This window comes from Antedon mediterranea, chromosome 1 (assembly GCF_964355755.1).
Source record: "Antedon mediterranea chromosome 1, ecAntMedi1.1, whole genome shotgun sequence".
NCBI classification, from domain to species: domain Eukaryota; kingdom Metazoa; phylum Echinodermata; class Crinoidea; order Comatulida; family Antedonidae; genus Antedon; species Antedon mediterranea.
In genome coordinates, this window is record NC_092670.1 from 28,829,593 (window position 1) to 28,852,101 (window position 22,509).

Sequence of the window (22,509 nt, forward strand, 5' to 3'; positions counted from 1 at the left end):
CGAACATCGACTTATAACTATACGTACATAATAGTAAGCCAACAACCACACAGTAGAAGCAACAATGATATAACATGGCCTTGACCTTGAAGTATAGTGCACGCGCGCAGCAAATAACAAATATCGTCTTGAACTATTACGTTCATTAAACAAACGAGTTTACGTGCAAATATCGCGTGCATGAGCAGCAAATTATAATAATCCAACGCGTTAACCACGACCCTAACAGACGTATCGTGAACAAACAATTATTGAAACAACTCAATACAATCATGATATAATGTAGTACCTCGATCAAAATTGTTTGAGTCTAGAATTAAATTTCATCTGATTTTTTTTTTTTACATTTGTGGCCGAAAAATTCTCTTTTTTTTTTACATTTGTGGGCGTTATCACATTTGTGGGCGATGATCGTTTTCACATTTGTGGGCGCTGTTTATTACATTTGTGGTTGATGCGTTTTCACATTTGTGGTTGTTTTCACATTTGTGGGTGATGCGTTTTCACATTTGTGGTTGTTTTCACATTTGTGGGTGATGCGTTTTCACATTTGTGGTTGTTTTCACATTTGTGGGCGTTTTTACATTTGTGGGTTCAACAGGGACATTGATTACTCTTCAACGCCTTTCTCCAGCAGAAGTCCGTGAAATTCACTGGTTCTAACGAGTATTTATTTTTCACCTTAACAAAATTAATGTATGCGTTTTCGCAACCAGGTGATTCCTTTTAACGACTTAAACACAGTGGCACAGTTGAGCTTCAAGTGGGATACCCGGGTCCGAAGATCGAACTTTCTATTTTTGTATATTTCAGGTTTTTAAGCTAATTCTCAGAACTAAAACAACGGAACCGAGTCAAAGAAATGTTGGATGTTTGGTAGTCATTGCAGAAAATACTATACTGCTGAGTATAGGCCTACTTGTTATTCATTAGAATAGATTTCTTATTGCACTTTGATATTTAAACATTGTTTAATTTAATAATAGTCTTCATTGAATTCAATATTACCAGTGCATTTTTCGATCGTTGCGGCATTATGCGTTAAAACCTAATCATTATTATTTTATTATTCGCAAACTTATAAAATAATAAATGTGCAATGGAACAAATATTTTCATTCGATGCATTCGCCTCGTGAACATTTCATCTTTCACCTCATGAACATATTTGTACCATTGGCATCATGTGACATTCTATAAATTTATACACAGTACGGTACCGTATATTTATACAAATTATTTAATTTCGCTTTTTAATTTGTTAATTATTAATTAATAATTTTTTAAAGGTAATTGGAGAAGGCAGGCACTAAAATAACCGAAAATTATCAATTTAATAAATTCAATCTAAAAATGTTTGTACTATCTCTTAAATGGATTATTTTAATACTTATTCGATATTATAATAGGCCTGATTGTGTCTTTGTGAGTAAATTGGAAATATAATAATGTTGAAATACATAATTTAATAATAAATTATTAAATATAGGCCTAGCCTATTTATAAATAATTGAATAATGATTGAAATAATGAAATAAGGTAACTCCAAACAGACGTTTTATTACGGTTTAATCTGAAATTATGAGTGGATTTAATGTTTCAGTTCAGCAAAAATTTTGTCTCATTATTATGATAATAAGTCAATACTTGCATTATGGCGTGATTGGGTACAGTAGGCTTGTATGTACATGTTCGTCGTATTTTATAATATTGTATATTTTATAAACAAATTGTCGTATAATTTGTAATAAGCTGTCGTATTGCTGTAAAGAACTTGTATTTTGTAATAACTTGAGTTGAGCGAGCAGCAGCAGCAGCTGTCAAATTGTGTGACCCTCGTATTTTGTACGGTAATATATCGAGCTGTCATATTCTGTATATTGTCGTTTGTAATAACGCTAGGCCTAATTGTCGTTCGTAATAACGTTAGGGGGGGGGGGGGGCCTCTATAATTACGGTACAGTTACACTTGAATGTTATTATCTGATGTTTGGTTTATTATGCATATGAGGTCACATGTTGGTAACAACTTATTTAACTGATATTATTGTTATCTTCCAACAACTTTACTTAGTATCTCATATATCTTCGTTTTGTCGGTCAGTCGGTCAAAGTGGGTCAGTCTCCGGTCATCACATCCCATTAGGCCTCAGTCTGTTACGGGTATGCCAAAAAATGAACATTAATCAAATCAGACTTTGAATAGGTTATTTTGTAGTTTTTAATATTTAATCACTTTTCGTTAAAAAAATATGTTTTCACTTATAAAATGACAAAATAAATGGTTAAATTTAACCAAAAACCCATTGGCTGGCAGCCAATTTGACTATTTTTTGCTTTAGGCCTAAATTAGTTTTTTCAGGTAAATAATTGTTTATTGTTTAATATCATAATTCTAGCAAAAGAAGAATAGGATCGATCCGAAGAATAAAACGAAATATAATTTCTATATTATTCAATAGGTCTGCCTACAGTTACGTAGGCCTACTAATTTTGTTGGATTCACAAGGTCGCAAAACTTAAAAGTTCACGCAAACAATTAATTAGTTAGCGCCCTCTGCTGGTGAAACTCAAAATAAACACAATTATCAAAGATTTTATTATTCTTTGGTTTTTATCTAGGCCTAGGCCTCCTATATAGCGCCGCGCCGCGCGATCTCTATGCTATAATTGCAATTAATAATCATCAAATCAAACATGGCAGCGACTACGGAAACAGTAATTTTGAGACGGAATCGTCCAGGAACAAAAGTAGAGGTTTGTAAACATGTTGCTTTGACAATAATTGAGCTAAATTGATTAATAATATAAGGGATCAATCCAATATTGGCTAATACTATAGGCTAGTGATCCTGCAAATTCACGGCCCCTCCCTCTCATCAATCATTTAAATTCTAGCTAGGCCTAGCTAGCAGTAGAGCCTAGCTAGCCCTAGCCTACTACGGGGAACAGACGATCGGGACCACGGACGATCGGGCCCAAGATGATCGGGCCCACTTTTTGCGGTCCCGATCGTCTTATGTGTTGGGCCGAGTTGACCTGCACCTCTGGCCCCTAAACCGTCTCGGCCAAAGTCAAGTCGGCCCCAAGTCAACTCGCTTGGCCTCACGTCAACAACTCGGCCTCAAGTCAACAACTCGGCCTCAAGTCAACTCGGCCAAAAACTCTACCGTCAATTCGGCCTCTAAAAAGTATGGAACGCAAAAAGTGCTAATATAGTAGTTCATTTATTACAATGGCAGGATATAGTACGGTTAGGCAATAATAGACGAAATAAAACGGAAATTTCAATGTAAATTATAACACAGTGGGCCTGAATCCTGATCGTTTTTCGTTAGGTAGTATTTATGGAGTATGGTCGAAGCGGCCGCCAGTTTAATATTGTCATTTGTATGGAACACCATGTGCGCTTTAATCTTTGATTGTCGTTGTCAACGCCATGGCCTATGGCGAGTTGAGTTACAGCTAAATAAATATAAGCCAACTCATGTACTATCAAATCTTTATATTTCTATAATAATTAAGTTTGCCTGCCGATAAATCAATGTATATTTTATTTGTATTTACTATTAACTAATACATATATCGAAATATATTTTGCCGAACCTTTATATCTCGTTTACATACTATTAAATCCTTATACAGTATTGCAATTAATAATTTACGTATACGGTATTGCCGAATCTTTATATCTCGTTTATATACTATTGAATCCTTATACAGTATTGCAATAATAATAATTTACGTACGGTATTGCCGAATCTTTATATCTCATTTACATACTATCGAATTTTATACAGTATTGCAATAATAATTTACGTACGGTATTGCCGAATATTTATATCTCATTTACATTTAACTATCGAATTTTATACAGTATTGCAATAATAATTTACGTACGGTATTGCCGAATATTTATATCTCATTTACATTTAACTATCGAATTTTATACAGTATTGCAATAATAATTTACGTACGGTATTGCCGAATATTTATATCTCATTTACATACTATCGAATTTTATACAGTATAGCATTAATAATTTACGTACGGTATTGCCGAATCTTTATATCTCGTTTACATACTATCGAATCTTTATACAGTATTGCATTAATAATTTACGTACGGTATTGCCGAATCTTTATATCTCATTTACATACTATTGAATCTTTATACAGTATTGCAATAATAATTTATGTACGGTATTGCCGAATATTTATATCTCGTTTATTTACTATCGAATCTTTATACAGTATTTCATTAATAATTTACATATACGGTATTGCCAAATCTTTATATCTCGTTTACATACTATTGAATCTTTATACAGTATTGCAATAATAATTTACGTACGGTATTGCCGAATCTTTATATCTCATTTTTACATACTATCGAATCTTTATACAGTATTGCATTAATAATTTACGTACGGTATTGCCGAATCTTGATATCTCATTTGACATACAGTATGTACTATTGAATCTTTATACAGTATTGCATTAATAATTTACGTACGGTATTGCCGAATCTTGATATCTCATTTGACATACTATCGAATCTTTATACAGTATTGCATTAATAATTTACGTACGGTATTGCCGAATCTTTATATCTCGTTTACATTACATACTATTGAATCTTTATACAGTATTGCATTAATAATTTACGTACGGTATTGCCGAATCTTTATATCTCATTTTTACATACTATCGAATCTTTATACAGTAATTGCATTAATAATTTACGTACGGCATTGCCGAATCTTGATATCTCATTTACAGACTTAATCGAATCTTTATACAGTATTGCATTAAATAATAATTTACGTACGGTATTGCCGAATATTTATATCTTGTTTACATACTATCGAATCTTTATACAGTATTGCATTAATAATTTACGTACGGTATTGCCGAATATTTATATCTTGTTTACATACTATCGAATCTTTATACAGTATTGCAATAATAATTTATGTACGGTATTGCCGAATATTTATATCTCATTTACATGCTGTACTATCGAATCTTGGTTTTTATTATTAGTAATAGGGTGTGTTATACATTTAAGTGTTATTCCATTGTAATACATTGTTTGTGTTTTCAATAAAGCAACATGGGACGCGCACCTAATGTGCAGCAGCACTATTGCTGGCCGTCAGTCGAGTTATTAGCAGAAATTCGCGTAATTAATTACCGTATCAAACACTTTCATCTTATTTTACTTTTTACAGGTAGTATTTAAAACTCATTTTCAATTGATCAATATTTAAATATCTGAAGTAATAAAATAGTGTAGGATATTATTATTAAATAAATTGCTGTCATCATGTTATTGTAATTAAATTATGATTGCGAACACTACTAATGTAGTTACTTTACTAATTAATTAATATACAATAACAAATATTTTTAATTATTAATATATTTTGATATACTTTATTGATTGGTTTATTTATATATAATTCTTAATAATTGGCTTATTATTATATTATATTAATATACAATATAAACACCACAATGTATTTTATAGACTTTATTAAACATGTATATCATTTAGAACAGTTAAAATAAGTAATCATCGATTCGCCATTTCGTTTAAAAAAACGTACGCGTATCACATTCAATCTGTAAAAAAAAGAGAATAAATTACATAATAATGAAACAATGACAATCAAAGATTACAAAACAACGACAATCAAAGGGCACACGGCATTCCATACAGATTACCGTTAATGAACTAGCGGCCACTTTAGTTGGCGGCCGCTTCGACCGTAATCCGTATTTATTTATATTTTTGGTCGGTTAGTCTCAATAAGGGCCCAGCAGTAAGAACCCTCAGTAATGTGTTTGTTAGATCTATTTTTTGATACAAGGATGTTCCCAGAAAGAATCGAAATATTCTTAGAAGGCCTATAGATTAATACAGTAAAATAAAAATGTTTTTTGTTGTTGTGTATATATATATATATATACTCTCTCAAATTATTAGTAATATGTTACGGTCAAAGTGAATAACTATATGTGACATTAAAATGGTATAAATTACAGTAACAAGATCTTTCACACATTTATTTTTTCGGGGGTACAATGTCAATCAAACTACACCGAAGAGATTATGGAAACAAATTCGAAATGTTCTGTCATGTTAAAGTTCTATTGCAATTGTGCGCTATTCAAATTGTTTTTATTACTTATTGTGATTTGATAATGGAGAATCCAATGAATACATTTTATGTATGGGAAATTAATATAAAACACACTGAAGAAATCATCATGAATAAATGGTGTATTTTTATTTTGTCAAGCATAAAAACTAATCTAAAACACACTGAAGAAATCATCATGAAAAAATGGCGTATTTTTATTTGTCAAGCAAAAACTAAAACATATTATATTGTTTGAGTCCTAAACAACGGAATTCCTAATCAACATAATATTACCTTAGCATTCTCATCTGTTTTTTAACACCCACCGCGCCCTGTATTGTTCAATAAAATTGATAACCTAAAGGGGCATTCCCACCGTCCGTACCTGTTCCGTTTCGTAGCGGAAGACGGCGCCGTTTTTTTCAACGTGACGCGCGCCCGTTCACCGTTCCGTTTTAAACATTCACACCTGTTCCGTGCAAATGTTAAAATGGCAGCCGTTTCTGGATGGTCATCGGATGATAGTGAGGAAGAAATTATTCTTTTTAGAATGACGCTTCACCAATACGGTCATCTTGTCAGTTTAGTTAAAGATGAAATAATATAAAACAGGACACAAGATTCCCGATGATAGTAACAACAACACCATATGACAAATTCCATGAATCTATAATTTAATACAATAAAATCACAATCACATCCCCATGGACTGTTATGGAAGCAAATTTCTTTCTTCCCATGTAGACCGGGCGCCCGGAAGATTTATTCATGTGAAAAGATACAAAAGGTTTGATGATGTAGTTAGGTGCGTATTAGGGCGAGATGCAATATTCGACATTGCTGCCGGGTCACAGCCTGTACACAGGGTCTGTGGGGATCATAACATAGAGGGGTAAAAATGCATTTATTTATGTGAAGCGATACAAGGATAAACTTTTTTGGATATCATTCGCAGTGGGCTACTAATGATTACATCACCAATGACAGCAACTTTATCCTGTACGGGGCGCCAAACAGCAACATTTTAGGGCCACGCCCAAATGGGCTTATTCATGTGAAGTGATACAAGGTTGAATCTTTTTTTAATGGCAGCAGTATATATTGGGGATGACAAAAACACCAATGACAGCAACTTTATCCTGTACATAAGCTCAGACAGCAGCCCTAAAGGTCCGCAGTTTCCCCCTATTCGGCTATATACTCGGCGCGTATGTCGTCTAATGGCGTTCAGCTGAGTTAGAAATACGTGATACGGACTCGGACTGACAATAAATACACAGTAGAATGCTAAAACAATAAATAAAGAGAGCAGTTGTTTCCTGTACCAAATCATCAAACATCAAACTCTTAGGAACTGGCCCAAAATGGGTTTATCCATGAAGTGTGTAATCATTTTTGAAAAAATGTTTTTTTTTTTTCACTTTTTCCGGTACACAGCAGCTCAAATACCCGAGGCTCCATTCGTGATCAACAATGTTGATAATACAAACACATTCACGATAACGAGTGACTTTTATTTTATAATTGAAATATATCTTTATTTTGGGAATAATAAATAACACCTACAAAAACACTTAAAATAACCAACAGCAGATTTGTATTTTAGGGTATCATTTTGAACAATCAATATTATATCAAAATCATTATTTCACAACACAAAATAATATAATTTAAGAATATTTTTCAGATAAACTAATTAATAATTACACTCATAATGATCGACACCGGTACCGATTATTGTGCATTATTATTACTAGATGGTACGCTCGCGTACCATAGGTCGTGCCCACAGATGGTCCGGTTCTCGAATACATAATGATTTCAGCGTTAAAAAACTGGCGACTTCAAATGTACAATAATGCAGGACAATAATACATGTCGTTTACAGGAACGATTAAATAGACACTGTGATTTATGTACTCAACTAAAATTAGCACCCTGGGAATTACTTCCGAAAGAGAAACTTGTTACAAAATGAGACCAATTGTTTTAAAAGTCAGATTTAAACTAACTTATTTTGTGTTTTGTATGTAACATTATGGTTGAGGGATGGGGAAGAGGATGGGTGCAAAGAGGAAGAATTTTTAAATATATTCTTTATTTTGTAACGAAATATTAATTGTTTTCATGTTTTACAAATAATATACCACTAAACACAGTAAAACATTGCGATGTAATACTTTGATGAAACTATCACCGTCGTAGTCGATTGAAATAGTACAGTACATGTAACGATACACTACGACGTATGTTTATATATAATGTTAAACAATTTGTGAAAACCACCTCTATTCGGGGAAAATCATAAATTCGATTTAATCGTCAATAAATATTAAATTATCTAACTCAACTTAATTAGTAGGCCTAATGGTTTTCAATTGTTTCTTAGAGCCAATTCATAATTAAGTTGGTTCCTACCCTACCCACCAAAGTTGTTCTGCGTTTAGGGCATGTGATGCACCGTATAGGCTTATCCTCTACTGGCTTTACAACGCTACCAGTGAGGGAAGGGTGATGATGTGGGTGGTTTAAATGCAATAATAAAGATTTGTACATAATATACGGCGACTGAAAACGCTAGCTCATTATCCGTTTAAAAAAAATTATATCCAACCTCTGCAGTACAGATTGGAAAAAAAATGGATCGAATTTCTGTTATGAGTATACAGTACTTGCCTTTACGACGCCTGAGGGAATAGACACTTGTGTAACAGAGATTGGAATGTTCCATTCATCGCAAATCAATACATTTATATAAACGTATATTAAATCTATCAAAATAGTATTTTTTAAAGAAAATCGGCCTGTCTTCAACATTATGATGCTGTACTCGAGCTGTTCAACCGGTTTTCAGCCATTAAAAACAATTATCGTAGGAGGAGATAGGAAAATGCGAAGCATCCTCGTATTATTGTCTTCGGGTATTTTTCAAGACGGACATCCATTATGATTAGACAGTGTATACCACGATCGAAAAAACAACCCTATTTGGGGCAAATCGTTGAACCTAAATTCGTTTTAATTGTCAATAACTAATTATCTATAACTAATTATCTAACTCAATTTAATTAGTAAACAGGGTTACATCAGGTGGTTAAAATCAGTACCGAGATTCTAACCAACTTTATATACCATCGAGTAAACATTCTAGAAATAACGCGCGATTTACCGATTTTTGCCCTTACGTAAATTTATATATAGATAACTCGATTTAAATATTGAATTACACGCTAGACACTAGTGATATGTCTATATGAAAAAAGGCAACGAAATCTAAATTTGCAACATTTTTTACATTTACATAACATTAATAGTAAAGTAAATAATAGTTCGAATTCAACATAATCACTTAGAGAATTGGTAAGGTATAGATTAGACTATCGATTGCACACTATTACTAAAAAAAAGTAACCGTTTTTATGTGAATTAGACTGATAAAAACCAACAAAAAACTTAATCTGCCAACATTTTAAACGTCGTTACTTGTCCATAATGGATCGACTACTGTATCGATTACTGCACATTGTTTTACTTTAACTGAACCAAAGTCAAACTTTTAATTGTTACTGTACTAACATTAGACAGTGATATCTGATAAAAGGCAACATTAATTAATATTAATAATACTGAACCAAATTAAATATCGTTACTTATCCACAATGGATCGACTACTGTATTGATTATTGCACATTATTTTACTAACTAACATAAGAAAGTGATATCTGATAAAACGCTACAATCTGAATCGAATTAAATATCGTTACTTATCCATAATGGATCGACTACTGTATTGATTACTGCACATTATTTTACTATAACTGCCCAAGTCAAATTTAAAATTGTTACTGTACTAACATTAGACAGTGATATCTGATAAAATGCAACATACTCAGGACCAAATTAAATATCGTTACTTATCCATAATGGATTGACTACTGTATCGATTATTGCACATTATTTTACTATAACTGCCGAAGTCAAATTTAAAATTGTTACTGTACTAACATTATACCCCTGATTATACAGTGATATCTGATAAAAGGCAACATTAATAATACTGGACAAAATTAAATATCATTACTTATCCACAATGGATCGACTACTGTATTGATTATTGCACATTATTTTTCTCTAACTGAACCCAGGTCGAATATTTTACATGCAGTGTAACTATACCGACACACTGTAAAAGCACAATTGAGCAAAGACATCGAGGTTACTGGCTGTATGCATTAATTAACTGAATATTGTACATTCATCATATTCCATTGTTACTAGCTAAAAAGAATACACGATATAATAAACCAATAGGGGCTATTGTATTTCTTTTTACATGATTTGTGACAGCGTCAATATATAAATTTGATTATATCACACTGTAATGATACTGGATTCTGCTTGCCAACTATATCTATGGATCAAATAGTTCAGTATTTACATTTGATATATTATACAACATTTACTTCAAAACTGTCAAATGTTTTATGTAAACGATTAAAAACTATTAAATCAGCCGTAATGCATAATCTTTTTAGTTTATCTATTCGTCATCATCACAATCACTTTCACTGTCATCACTCCACCAAGGTTGGTCATCATCGATTTCAGCTTCAAAATCTATTATTTCAAGTTCTTCATCATCAGTTTGTTCCAATATTCCTGCATCAGTATCGTGAAGAACTTTGTTCCGAGTGTGGATCACTAGTCAACGGATCTGGTAGAGCATTTCCATCAAACCATTTCGGTACATACCTTCCATCACCATTATCAACCAATCCATAGTTTAATGGGCGTAGGTTTTCTGTTGGCTGAGGAGTATGAGCGTGTCTCCACATAATAGATACATAATTTGCCCTCAACAGATGCTGAGTGATTGTGATTTCACATGGTGGCAATAACGAACAGTTGATCTTCTTGACTTTCTTCTTTCCAGTTTTCATTTTGCGAAACGATTGGTACCTGGCCTCATTAATACTGTTCATGCTTTTAAACCCATTTATCTTGCATACATAGGCAGTGACTGCGGGTTTGTCCATCCTGTCACCACAAAGCGATCGCAATGACTTGCCTTTGCGGTAAAATCCAGTATCATTATAGTGTGATTATACTGTAATCAAATTTATAAATGACGCTGTCACAAATCATGTAAAAAGAAATCCAATAGCCCCTATTGGTTTTATTATATCGTGTATTCTGTTCAGCTACAGTAGTAATGGAATATGAGGAATGTACAATATTTAGTTATTTAATGCATACAGCCAGTAAACTCGATGTCTTTGCTCATTGTGCTTTTACAGTGTGTGTCGGTATGCAAAATATTCGACCTGGGTTCAGTTGGAGATAAATAACGATATTTAATTTGGTCCAGTGTTATTAATGTAACAATTTTAAATTTGACTTGGGCAGTTGGGCATTAAAATAATGTGCAATAATCGATACAGTAGTCGATCCATTATGGATAAGTAACGATATTTAATTTGGTACTGAGTATGTTGCAGATACCACTGTCTAATGTTAGTACAGTAACAATTTTAAATTTGACTTGGGCAGTTATAGTAAAATAATGTGCAGTAATCAATACAGTAGTCGATCCATTATGGATAAATAACGATATTTAATTCGATTCAGTTTGTTGCGTTTTATCAGATATTACTTTCTAATGTTAGTTAGTAAATAATGTGCAATAATCAATACAGTAGTCGATCCATTGTGGATAAGTAACGATATTTAATTTGGTTCAGTATTATTAATATTAATTAATGTTGCCTTTTATCAGATATCACTGTCTAATGTTAGTACAGTAACAATTAAAAGTTTGACTTTGGTTCAGTTAAAGTAAAACAATGTGCAGTAATCGATACAGTAGTCGATCCATTATGGACAAGTAACGACGTTTAAAATGTTGGCAGATTAAGTTTTTTGTTGGTTTTTATCATTCTAATTCACATAAAAACAGTTACTTTTTTTTAGTAATAGTGTGCAATCGATAGTCTAATCTATACCTTACCAATTCTTTAAGTGATTATGTTGAATTCGAACTATTATTTACTTTACTATTATGTTATGTTATGTTAAAAAATGTTGCAAATTTAGATTTCGTTGCCCTTTTTTCATAGACATATCACTAGTGTCTAGCGTGTAATTAAAACAATATTTAAATCGAGTTATAATAATAATGCACAATAATCGGTACCGGTGTCGATCATTATGAGTGTAATTATTTAGTTTATCTGAAAAATATTCTTAAATTATATTATTTTGATCGAAATAATGATTTTGATATAATATTGATTGTTCAAAATGTTACCCTAAAATACAAATCTGCTGTTGGTTATTTGTGTTTTTTTAAAGTGTTTTTGTTGGTGTTATTTATTATTCCAAAATAAAGATATATTTCAATTATAAAATAAAAGTCACTCGTTATCGTAAATGTGTTTGTATCGACATTGTTGATCACGAATGGAGCAAAAAAGAGAGAAAGAGAGAAAAAATGATTCATACTTCATGGATAAACTTTTGGGCGAGTTCCTAAGAGTTTGATGTTTGATGATTTGGTACAGCAAACAACTGCTCTCTTTATTTATTGTTTTATCATTCTGCTGTGTATTTATTGTCACTCCGAGTCCGTATCACGTATTTCTAACTCAGCTGAACGCCATAAGACGACATACGCGCCGGGTATATAGCCGAATAGGGGGAATCTGCGGACCTTTAGGACTGCTGTCTGAGCTTATGTACAGGATAAAGTTGCTGTCATTGGTGTTTTTGTCATCCCCAATATGTACTGCTACCATTAAAAAAAGATTCAACCTTGTATCGCTTCACATGAATAAACCTATTTGGGCGTGGCCCTAAAATGTTGCTGTTTGGCGCCCCGTACAGGATAAAGTTGCTGTCATTGGTGATGTAATCATTAGTAGCCCACTGCGAATGATATCCAATAAAGTTTATCCTTGTATCGCTTCACATGAATAAATGTATTTTTACCCCCCTATGTTATGATCCCCACAGGCCCCATGTACAGGCTGTGACCCGGCAGCAATATTGAATATTGCATCTCGCCCTAATACGCACCTAACTACATCATCAAACCTTTTGTATCTTTTCACATGAATAAATCTTCCGGGCGCCCGGTCTAATGGTGTACTGTATTAATTATGAATAATTATGAAGTAGAAACGAAATGAAAATAAAAATGTCATACAAAAAAAACCGTAAGGCCTATTTGAAAATAATGCACATTCGTGTCTGGGTGTGTACGGTGCATGTAACCTATTACAAATTGGATAAGCATTATGGGTATAATACCCATAATGCTTATCCAATTTGTATTCTTGCCTTTTGATTTGTTATGATTTTAATGTTATTTTATTCTTTTTATATTGATGTATATACAGTTGTAGACCAAAGTATATTGTTTAAATATTATTCATTAAAATGTCTTCTTCGACAGTTATTCCTGTATACAAAATGTGAAGAAATATTTATTTATTTCAAACAATATAAATAAATACTACCTATCAATTAAACGAAAAACGATCAGGCCCAGTGTGTTATAATTTATATTAAATTTTACGTTTTATTTTGTCTATTATGTAGGCCCTTGTCCAACCGTACTCTGTGATGTTTTTCCTGCAATTATAATATTAACTACTATATTAGCACTTTTTGCGTTCCATAGTTTTTAGAGACCGAGTTGACGGATTAGTTTTTGGTTGACTTGAGGCCGAGTTGACTTGAGGCCGAGTTGACATGGGGCCGAGTTGACTTTGGGCCGACTTGACGTGGGGCCGACTTGACTTTGGCCAAGATGGTTTAGGGCCGAGTTGGATCAAATTCGTTGGGCCTGATCGTCTTACCAGTTGGTCCCGATCGTCTTAGCGTTTTGTGTTATCAAATAATTGCCACATTTCAATTTCATTCCTAGTAGTGCTTAGTGTCAACGCATGTGCTTTTCTTGCGTAAATTACGATTTTAATTAAAATAAAAAGGTTAATTAGATTTTTCTGATTTTATCATAATTTTCCCCTAATTAACACTACTGTACTGGTTTTAAGAATTTCTACCAAATACTCTCGGTTTATGAATAAGTGTGATTGATTTTGATGTTATTATTGTGTTATATGTATTCTCGTATTTAATTTTTGCTCTATATAATACAGTGTGATATAACTTGACTTCTCTCTCGCGGCAAAATTAATAGCACATGCGTGAAACCTGATTCGGTAATACATATTTTTATGTTTTTCGGACTTTAAATCGAATAGTTTTTTTTTTAAATGGGCCGAAACATCCCACTTTGTGGGCCGAAACATTCTCACTTTAGACCAAATTCATATTCATTTTTTTTTTGTATTCATCAAGTTTTTAAAGCTGTTTAACAATCCGTATTTTATTGATAACATACAGTCATACTGATTTTTTCAAGGAGTTTTATGGCTGGGTTGACCAATCGTTTGAAGAGATGGACAGTACTTTAGCTGTACAGCAGGTATTATTTTCTTCCAGTAGTTTTAAAAATAAAGTACACACAGTATTCCTCAATCGACTAATATCCCTGTACCCCCAGTGTTGCTCTTTCGATACTGAAATATAATTTATTGGGATAAAAATTGTGGAGGCACTTGAGAAATGTTTTCAGAGTTGAGACTTAAAAATTATAATATTAGTATTACCATAACCTAACCCTTAACCTAACTCTACATGATACAGTCACCACTGACTGTAGTACATAAAAATGAGGCAAATATTGTAGTATTTTGGAAATGCACCACTGAGAATCTTTATAATAATTTATAATTGCCTTCTATATTTAATAGTATATACAGCAGAATATAAGAAGTGACATTGGAAACATAGATAAGATTTTAGAAGCTCCTGATGGCCAAGATGAAGGTGTTTGGAAGTATGAACATTTACGGTAAGAATAAATCCAAAAAGAAATTTAAAACGTTGACTGTAAAAGTATACTCGTCCAGTATGCTAATCCAGAGACAATCATAGTTTGTTATACTACATAGCCTATGTAAGTACGTGAACATGATTGGTTGAAACTGCATCACATGACTACCGCTCCGAGGATCGTAAATCGTATATCCTCGAGTACATGTAAATGATATTGACTGAGTAATTTTCGTGTAATTATCATGTCTCTGTCAATAACTAAAATCCAGCAAATTCTCGAGTACAATGATTTTCGTGTAGCAACACTCGCATTTGGCGATAAATAAACAAAAGTCATCTACTGGCACACCATTACAAGACAATGTTTCATTTGTTGCGCCACGCAACTTGCTTGAAGAAATTAATCAACTAAACTATTTAAAATACTGTATGCATACATAGCATACATGTTATTAGTCCTCCTTAGATGTGATGAAAGACCATTTGTGATTGGTTAATACACGCGGTAGTAACCTGTTACGCACGGCGCGCTGAACATCTTGTGATTTGGCTCCTCGAAGAAGACGAATTATTCGGCCTACCTGATAATAATATTATTATTGTTAATGTAGGTTTATTGATGGAAATTCTTCTGTTAATTTAAATGACCCAGGCAAAGTGAATATTTTATTGCCAAGGAATCATTAATTAGTAATTATCTATAGTATTCTTCGGAAGGTAAGGTGAATGCAATGCCTAACTAGACAGGCTTATATTACAAAGGAGGCCTAGCTATGCCCAGCAGTAGATATTCAACGTGTTGTTGGCATGTAATATAAAAGAGATATCGCCTTTTATATCGGTAAAATATAAGATTTGACATCCACTCAGAGATTGATATTATGTTCTCGAGAAATATATTTCCCTCAGCTAGTGCTTAGGGAAATATATTTCTCGAGAACATAATATCATACCCTCGGGGATGTCAAATCTTATATTTAACCACTAAGCAATCAATATCTGTATAATCACATGCTGTGTCTGCTTCAAGAAAACTTTCAACCATGTCAACTCAGTACAATGTCCTCTATTTTCACACAAGACAAAATCAGGACAATCATTTTTACCAACCAAAAAAGTTAATAATAAATAATTTAGTTTATCTTTTCCGTATCTTCATTAAAAGCATACACATAAATTGTTAGCAAATCTGACATAGAATATTTAAGAAGTAAGCCTATTTGCTAAATTAGTCTTGGATATCTCAGTCACTAACAAGATCATGTATACAGGTATCGATTGTGTTACTTTGACAGATAAAAATAGTAATATATCTCTGCAAACTTTATATAACAATCATTATCTATGCAACCTTAACAGTAATTTTGTGTTTTTTTTTAGACAATTCTGTCTGGAATTGAATGGTTTAGCTGTTAAATTGCAAGTAAGTTTATGATTTAGTCAATTGCATAAACCTGATACAGTTTATTTAATGATTCTGTATTCTTACAGAATGTAACCCATATGTAACATGTAACAAACTATGTACATTCACAGGGTGGTAGCCATTGTTCAAGCGTGTCTGTCTGTATCTGTTTTTTATAGCATACACTGTAACTGTTACTGTATTCCAATACCATTATTAAAGTCTTGTAATAAGACTTTTATATGATTGTTATTGGTGAGTTAATTTGTTGCTAAAATAATCATTTTTAAAATTAAATGGCTTGTACTGTATAGGCATTAATGTTTACATATTTTGTCAGGTTGAGTGCAATCCAGAAACATGCACACAGATGACAGCAACTGAGCAATGGATATTCCTGTGTGCAGCTCACAAAACACCAAAAGAGGTAAAGGGCTTTTATTATTATCAGCTTCAGTTTATTTTCCATATTAAGATAAATAATAACAAACTACATAATATGAAAGGATGACTAAAAAAGAGCAAAGCTCGTACATGGTTTGGCCACCTTATTAATTAGCATCTATCAAGTACCCTTGAGCCTATGACTTTTGAAACATGAAGGCTGATAGTATTTCTAATTGATTAGTATGTTTCGTCAACAGTACATTTCAATATTATTAAACATTGGTGTTTTTTTCCAGTGCCCAGCAATAGATTATACTAGACATACCCTGGATGGTGCAGCATGTCTCTTGAATAGTAACAAATATTTCCCTAGCCGGTAAAGTATTCTGATGTTATTTTCCTTCTTAAATATCCCTAATTATTACACAGCTTAAATGCCAAGACATGATTTGCACACAAATTTAGCCAAAAGAATGGAATTTATAGGTTCCAGGTATCTTTCTTTGTTTAAAATGTCATTAAATCAGACTTTATAACTATCTGAGTAGATTCTTTTTATTTGATTGAAGGATTGTGAGTCACATGATATTAATAAATGTTCTATTGCACTTATAATGACTTCATCGATAGTGCAATGCGCGTCAGTAATACAATTTTGTTTTGCATGTTCATTTTTGTTGCACAGTGAGAAATCACACGCTCGACACAGTGCTAGGCTGTTGTTAAATGATCATGTTCGACCAGCCTCTCATTAAAAGTAATGTGTGTTATAAAACAAGTAATGAATGTTTTATATTTGTGAAATGGAGCAGATTTATTTATTTAAAAATGTATTTAGACAGGATAAAAACATATCAGGTATAGATAATTACATATGGTCCTGTTTTTTTTAGCAATAGATTAAAAACATTCATAAAAGACATCAACAAATACTTACAATAAAACTTTAAATTCACAATACAAAGACAGACAATATTGAAGAGAAATATAGAATAAATTGTTCAGAACAAATATAGTAATAAAATACAAGTGTAAAAAGAGAAAATTCCTAAATACAATACAATAAAGCAGGATTCAAGCAAAATGATAAAATAGTGAGGATCTACCTTGGAAAGACAATTTTGTTATAATTTGATTTGAAATTAAAATAATTTGAAGATTATTTAATTTCTTGCAGTTCCATACATGAGCACCAGCGAATTTATTTATTTTTTATTTTATTTTATTCAATCGAAACCAACAGCTCCTCATTATTTTTACATTTGTCTTTAATAGGGAGACCCATATTCAGATTGCCTAATGTTATAACCATGTCAAATACCATTTCTGTTTCATAGTCTTAGAGGTGCAGTGCCATTTTTAAAATGAGCACCCTGGGAATTAGGCCTACTTCTGAAAGAGAAACTTGTCATAAAATGAGTCCAAATAACAATATAAAAATATAACTTTTCATCTTTCACTTCATGAAATTATTTGTATACTATATTACGCACTGATTTAAATATTCTTTATTTACAGTGTTAGTATCAAAGAGTCATCAGTTGCAAAGCTTGGATCTGTATGTCGGAGAGTGTACAGGATATTCTCACATGCATATTTTCATCATAGGACATTGTTTGATGAATATGAGGTAAAGTAACTTTTAATAATGTTAAACACACCATTTGATTGGGTGTCTAGAAAACTCAGATATGATTGGTTGATTACATACCACATGGTAAAATACAAAAAAAGAAAGATTTACATTATTTGACAAGATGTGATTAAAATAAAAATAAATACGTTTATTAAATACTATAAAATATACAGAATGACAATTTTTGTGAATGCTGTGAATTCGAGACTGCATGGTGATTGTTGCACATACCAAAATTCAACCTGTAGTGGGCGGTTAAACGACATCCCAGCATTCAATTGATTGGTTGTTTGAGAAAGTTTGGGTTATTTGAAATTTGGTTTGTTTCTGTTACTGCAATGACAGATGGCATTAATCTGTAGGTCCTAGGTCGTTTGTCATCACAAATCAATATTTCTTTAATAACTAATTAAGCATATACTTCCTTTCACCAGAATGAAACTCACCTGTGCAAGCGGTTTACAACATTTGTGATAAAATACAATTTAATGTCAAAAGATAATCTCATCGTTCCCATCCTTGAAGAGCAGCAGTCTACATTAACTACTCCACAAAACACTACAGTCACTGGAGATGCAAGCCCTGATAGTTAAAAATAGCTTAAGTTTTAGGATTCATTTGGGGAAAAAATTGTGTTAGCTTTTTACTCATTGTAATTTTTGTCATTTGTAAATACTGTAACACGATTAATATTATTGTAGTATTATTTAAAGTCAAAGTAGTCGCATACAGCATCTTTCATAGCAGGTGTATTATTTATATATAGGAATGATACTGCCGAACAAAACAAGCGCATTAACAGGATTTTGTTAAACAGTATTTGTACTTAGATGAATGAACTGTATTCATCATTTTATAACATGCTTATATTACTGTTTACAAACTTTACATCCTGTTTGTAAGGACATGTGGAGCAGTTGGTTGTGATATCGTGGGTTTGATTCAAATATTGTCGCTTGTTGCTTGTATCCTTGGGCAAGAAACTTTACTTATGTCTGCCTCTCTCTATCCAGGTGTAGAAATAGGTACCAGGTAAGGTCAAGACACAACTTTGCACTGATTACTAGCTGCATTATGGAAGCATGTTTCAGAACATTAGCCACTTTATAAATCCAGGATATTATTATTTACAGTACTTGATAAATGAAAAAACAGAGAGGAGATATGATTTTCTCCAATAATTCATAAAACCAGTTCTTTTAATCACGTTTGTAGAATTGGTCTCTCGATCGTTAGGCCTACTATATTCACAGGATATCCATATAATGTTTTATTTTGTGCAAGGTCTTTAATAAGCATGCTACTGTAGGCTAATACTTGCAACATTATAACGAAAAGCTTACATAGTGCAACGCTTCTGTTATTGAACCAGGGAAGAGTGAAATTGTAATTGAAATGTTAATTGTAAAACATGTGTTGTTTGATTCTGTGTTCCAATATAATTAATTTACAGTCTTGCCAGAAATCCCATTTCAGTTACTTTTTTTCTTTTAGTATCCCCATTTTCCACTTTCTCTGGAAAAAAATTAGAAACAATTGTTTCTCAACTGATTTGTATCCACCAAAAAAAAGTTCCAGCTCATATGGCATAAAATGCAGGGTTTTGCTCATATCTCCTCTTTTACATGTATGGACATGATTTTGGTGGCAAAGTATATGTTTTGAGGGTCAAGGAATCAAAATACAGCATTTTTCAAAATGGCCACCTTAAAATACAGATTTGTGCTCATATCTCAGCTAGTAGAGACATGATTTTGGTGGTAAATGGTCAAGGAATCCAAATACAGCACTAATTTAAAGTTCATCCAATGGCCGCCATTTTGAAAATCAGAATGGCTGCCATAAAATTCCTAATATCTCAGCTTCTACATCAGATGACTTTTGTGGAAACGTATATGTTTTGAAGGTCAAGGAATCCAAATACAGCATTTTTTATTTTACGTGTGTGTACACATTATAGTACAGTCACATATGTAAGAAAAACTAGCTCCAGCTCGATATTTGTGCCAAAATAGATTTTATTGGCTAACTTTGTTATTCTTGAGTTGCTGAATTCAAAAAAGTTAGGTGCCATTTTTTTTCGACCACTCCTTCAGCCGCCATTTTGTATTTCAAAATGGCCGACATTCTACACTGAACTTTGTCATCCATGGTATCATCGGAAAGGGAATGTAATACTGATCATTTTATCCCATTACATCCATAAAAAAATACATAGTTACATAGTTATTTAACAATAAAACAAGTCACGTGACCAAAAAGGTCAAAAGGTCAACATTTTAATTTTCTCAAATACTTTACTGTTTGGTATCGTAGGATAGCTTTTTTTATTCTGAATACAGTTTTACTAATATCTATTAGATTTTCCTTTGTTTATTTTCATAATTTTCCAATTATTAAATTGTTTTTAAATGTACAATAAAAAAGGTCTCCTTCGTATTAAGATAAATACGGTTTTTCTTATTGGTTAAATTACCGTAATTCATTCAAATGTTGGTAACATTTATCTGGTTATAATAACAATTTCAGTGTGAAAATACTTTAGTAGGCCTATAAGTTAAGTTTAACTATCAAGATCCTCGATATGCCCGGTTTTCGCATTGCAAGTACAGTAAACAAGGCCAACAGCCATTAGTCGCGTGCTAAAACGCATAGGGATACCGGACCGACAGACAGATCGACCGACCGACCGACATAGTGAACTATAGAGTCGCGTCCACGCGACTAAAAACAAGATCAAACAACCATTGCTTTGCCGGTTGCGACGCAAACATAATCTTGGAGGTAAAGTAATTGATTTTGGTACCTTTTATTTGAACAACTACTACAGCAGAAACGTAACTTTGAAAAGGAATTTAGATTTGTCTTAATTCTGCTAGTTATTAAATGCAGTTTTATTTATAACTATATCCAGTGCAGTGGCGTCTATGTTGTTTTTTTCAAACATGGTTTTCTGCCAATAGCATGGTTGCATGTTGTATAATAATAATAATAATAATTCAAAACGCACCGATGACTGAAAAGCCGATTCCATCCCCTACCGGTGTGTGGTCGCACTCTTTAAAAAAAAACCACTGCATTTTTGATAAATATAACTGAGAAATGCAGTAAAAGTAACAAAATTAAAATACAAATTTATAAAAGGGAATTCAATAACTGAAATCGTTACATACGGTACATATTTATAAAGTGTCTCTGTAGTTAAAAGATTTCGTTTTTCTCAAACTAATTTGAATATTATTGCTGGAAAGCGGATTTTGTTTCCCTTCTTTCTGATAAGTTCTTAAAGTTAAGTTACCACAAACAAGTATAGTTTGATTAATTATTCTATGTAACTTTTAATAACAACGTATAGTTAGGATTTATATTGCGATAATCACAAACCATACGTAAAAATCAAAGGGATCTTTTAGACGTTAAAAACACCGTAATTCGTTTCTTTACAATATCGATTGGTATTTTGTAAAGGCAGCAGTAGGACACTGAATTTTCTTTATTTCGTGTAAACTTTATTTAAGGAAAACTAATTGATCTTGTTTTTTTTTTCTTAATTCTTAAGATTTTTTCACTGTATAATAATATCAAATGCAAACATTCTGTTTGCTGCACTTATCTGACGTTCAAAGAGAAAGAGAAAGGCATGCCAATTAACATTGGGATTGTGCACAGATGGCTTTAAATTGTTTGGTACCCGCTTTGACAAAAATACAAATGATTTTGAACGCTACGCAAATGATACCATTCCCCGTAGCATTTTTTTCTTTTTACGAAAAATAGAAATGTAAACTACTAAAAATAAAATAGATTCAGAATTTAAAAAGCTATCCAACGAAACAAAACAAAGATGTGATTTGACAACAGTTTATTTCACCTTTGTTCACGGACTATAGTTATTTTGATTTTAAATTAAATAACTCGGAAACTTGACATTGAAGTTAAGTGTAATCCTGTACCGTACGGTACTTATTCAGTATTAAGATAATATATAATATAATATAAATGGACAATGACAAAGTAGAAAGAAAAATCA

At 32.3% G+C, this 22,509-nt stretch overlaps 1 protein-coding gene across 1 annotated transcript; it reads left to right on the plus strand.

Moving 5' to 3' along the window:
- Positions 1–2,619: 2,619 nt before the first annotated feature.
- LOC140063618 (MOB-like protein phocein) lies at positions 2,620–20,826 on the plus strand. The gene is made up of 8 exons (XM_072110038.1): positions 2,620–2,756; positions 14,576–14,638; positions 14,967–15,067; positions 16,432–16,474; positions 16,797–16,883; positions 17,140–17,219; positions 18,362–18,473; positions 18,914–20,826. Exons 1-8 carry the CDS (start codon positions 2,697–2,699, stop codon positions 19,070–19,072), a joined length of 705 nt encoding a protein of 234 aa, XP_071966139.1. The 5' UTR covers positions 2,620–2,696; the 3' UTR covers positions 19,073–20,826.
- The last annotated feature ends 1,683 nt before the right edge of the window (positions 20,827–22,509 follow it).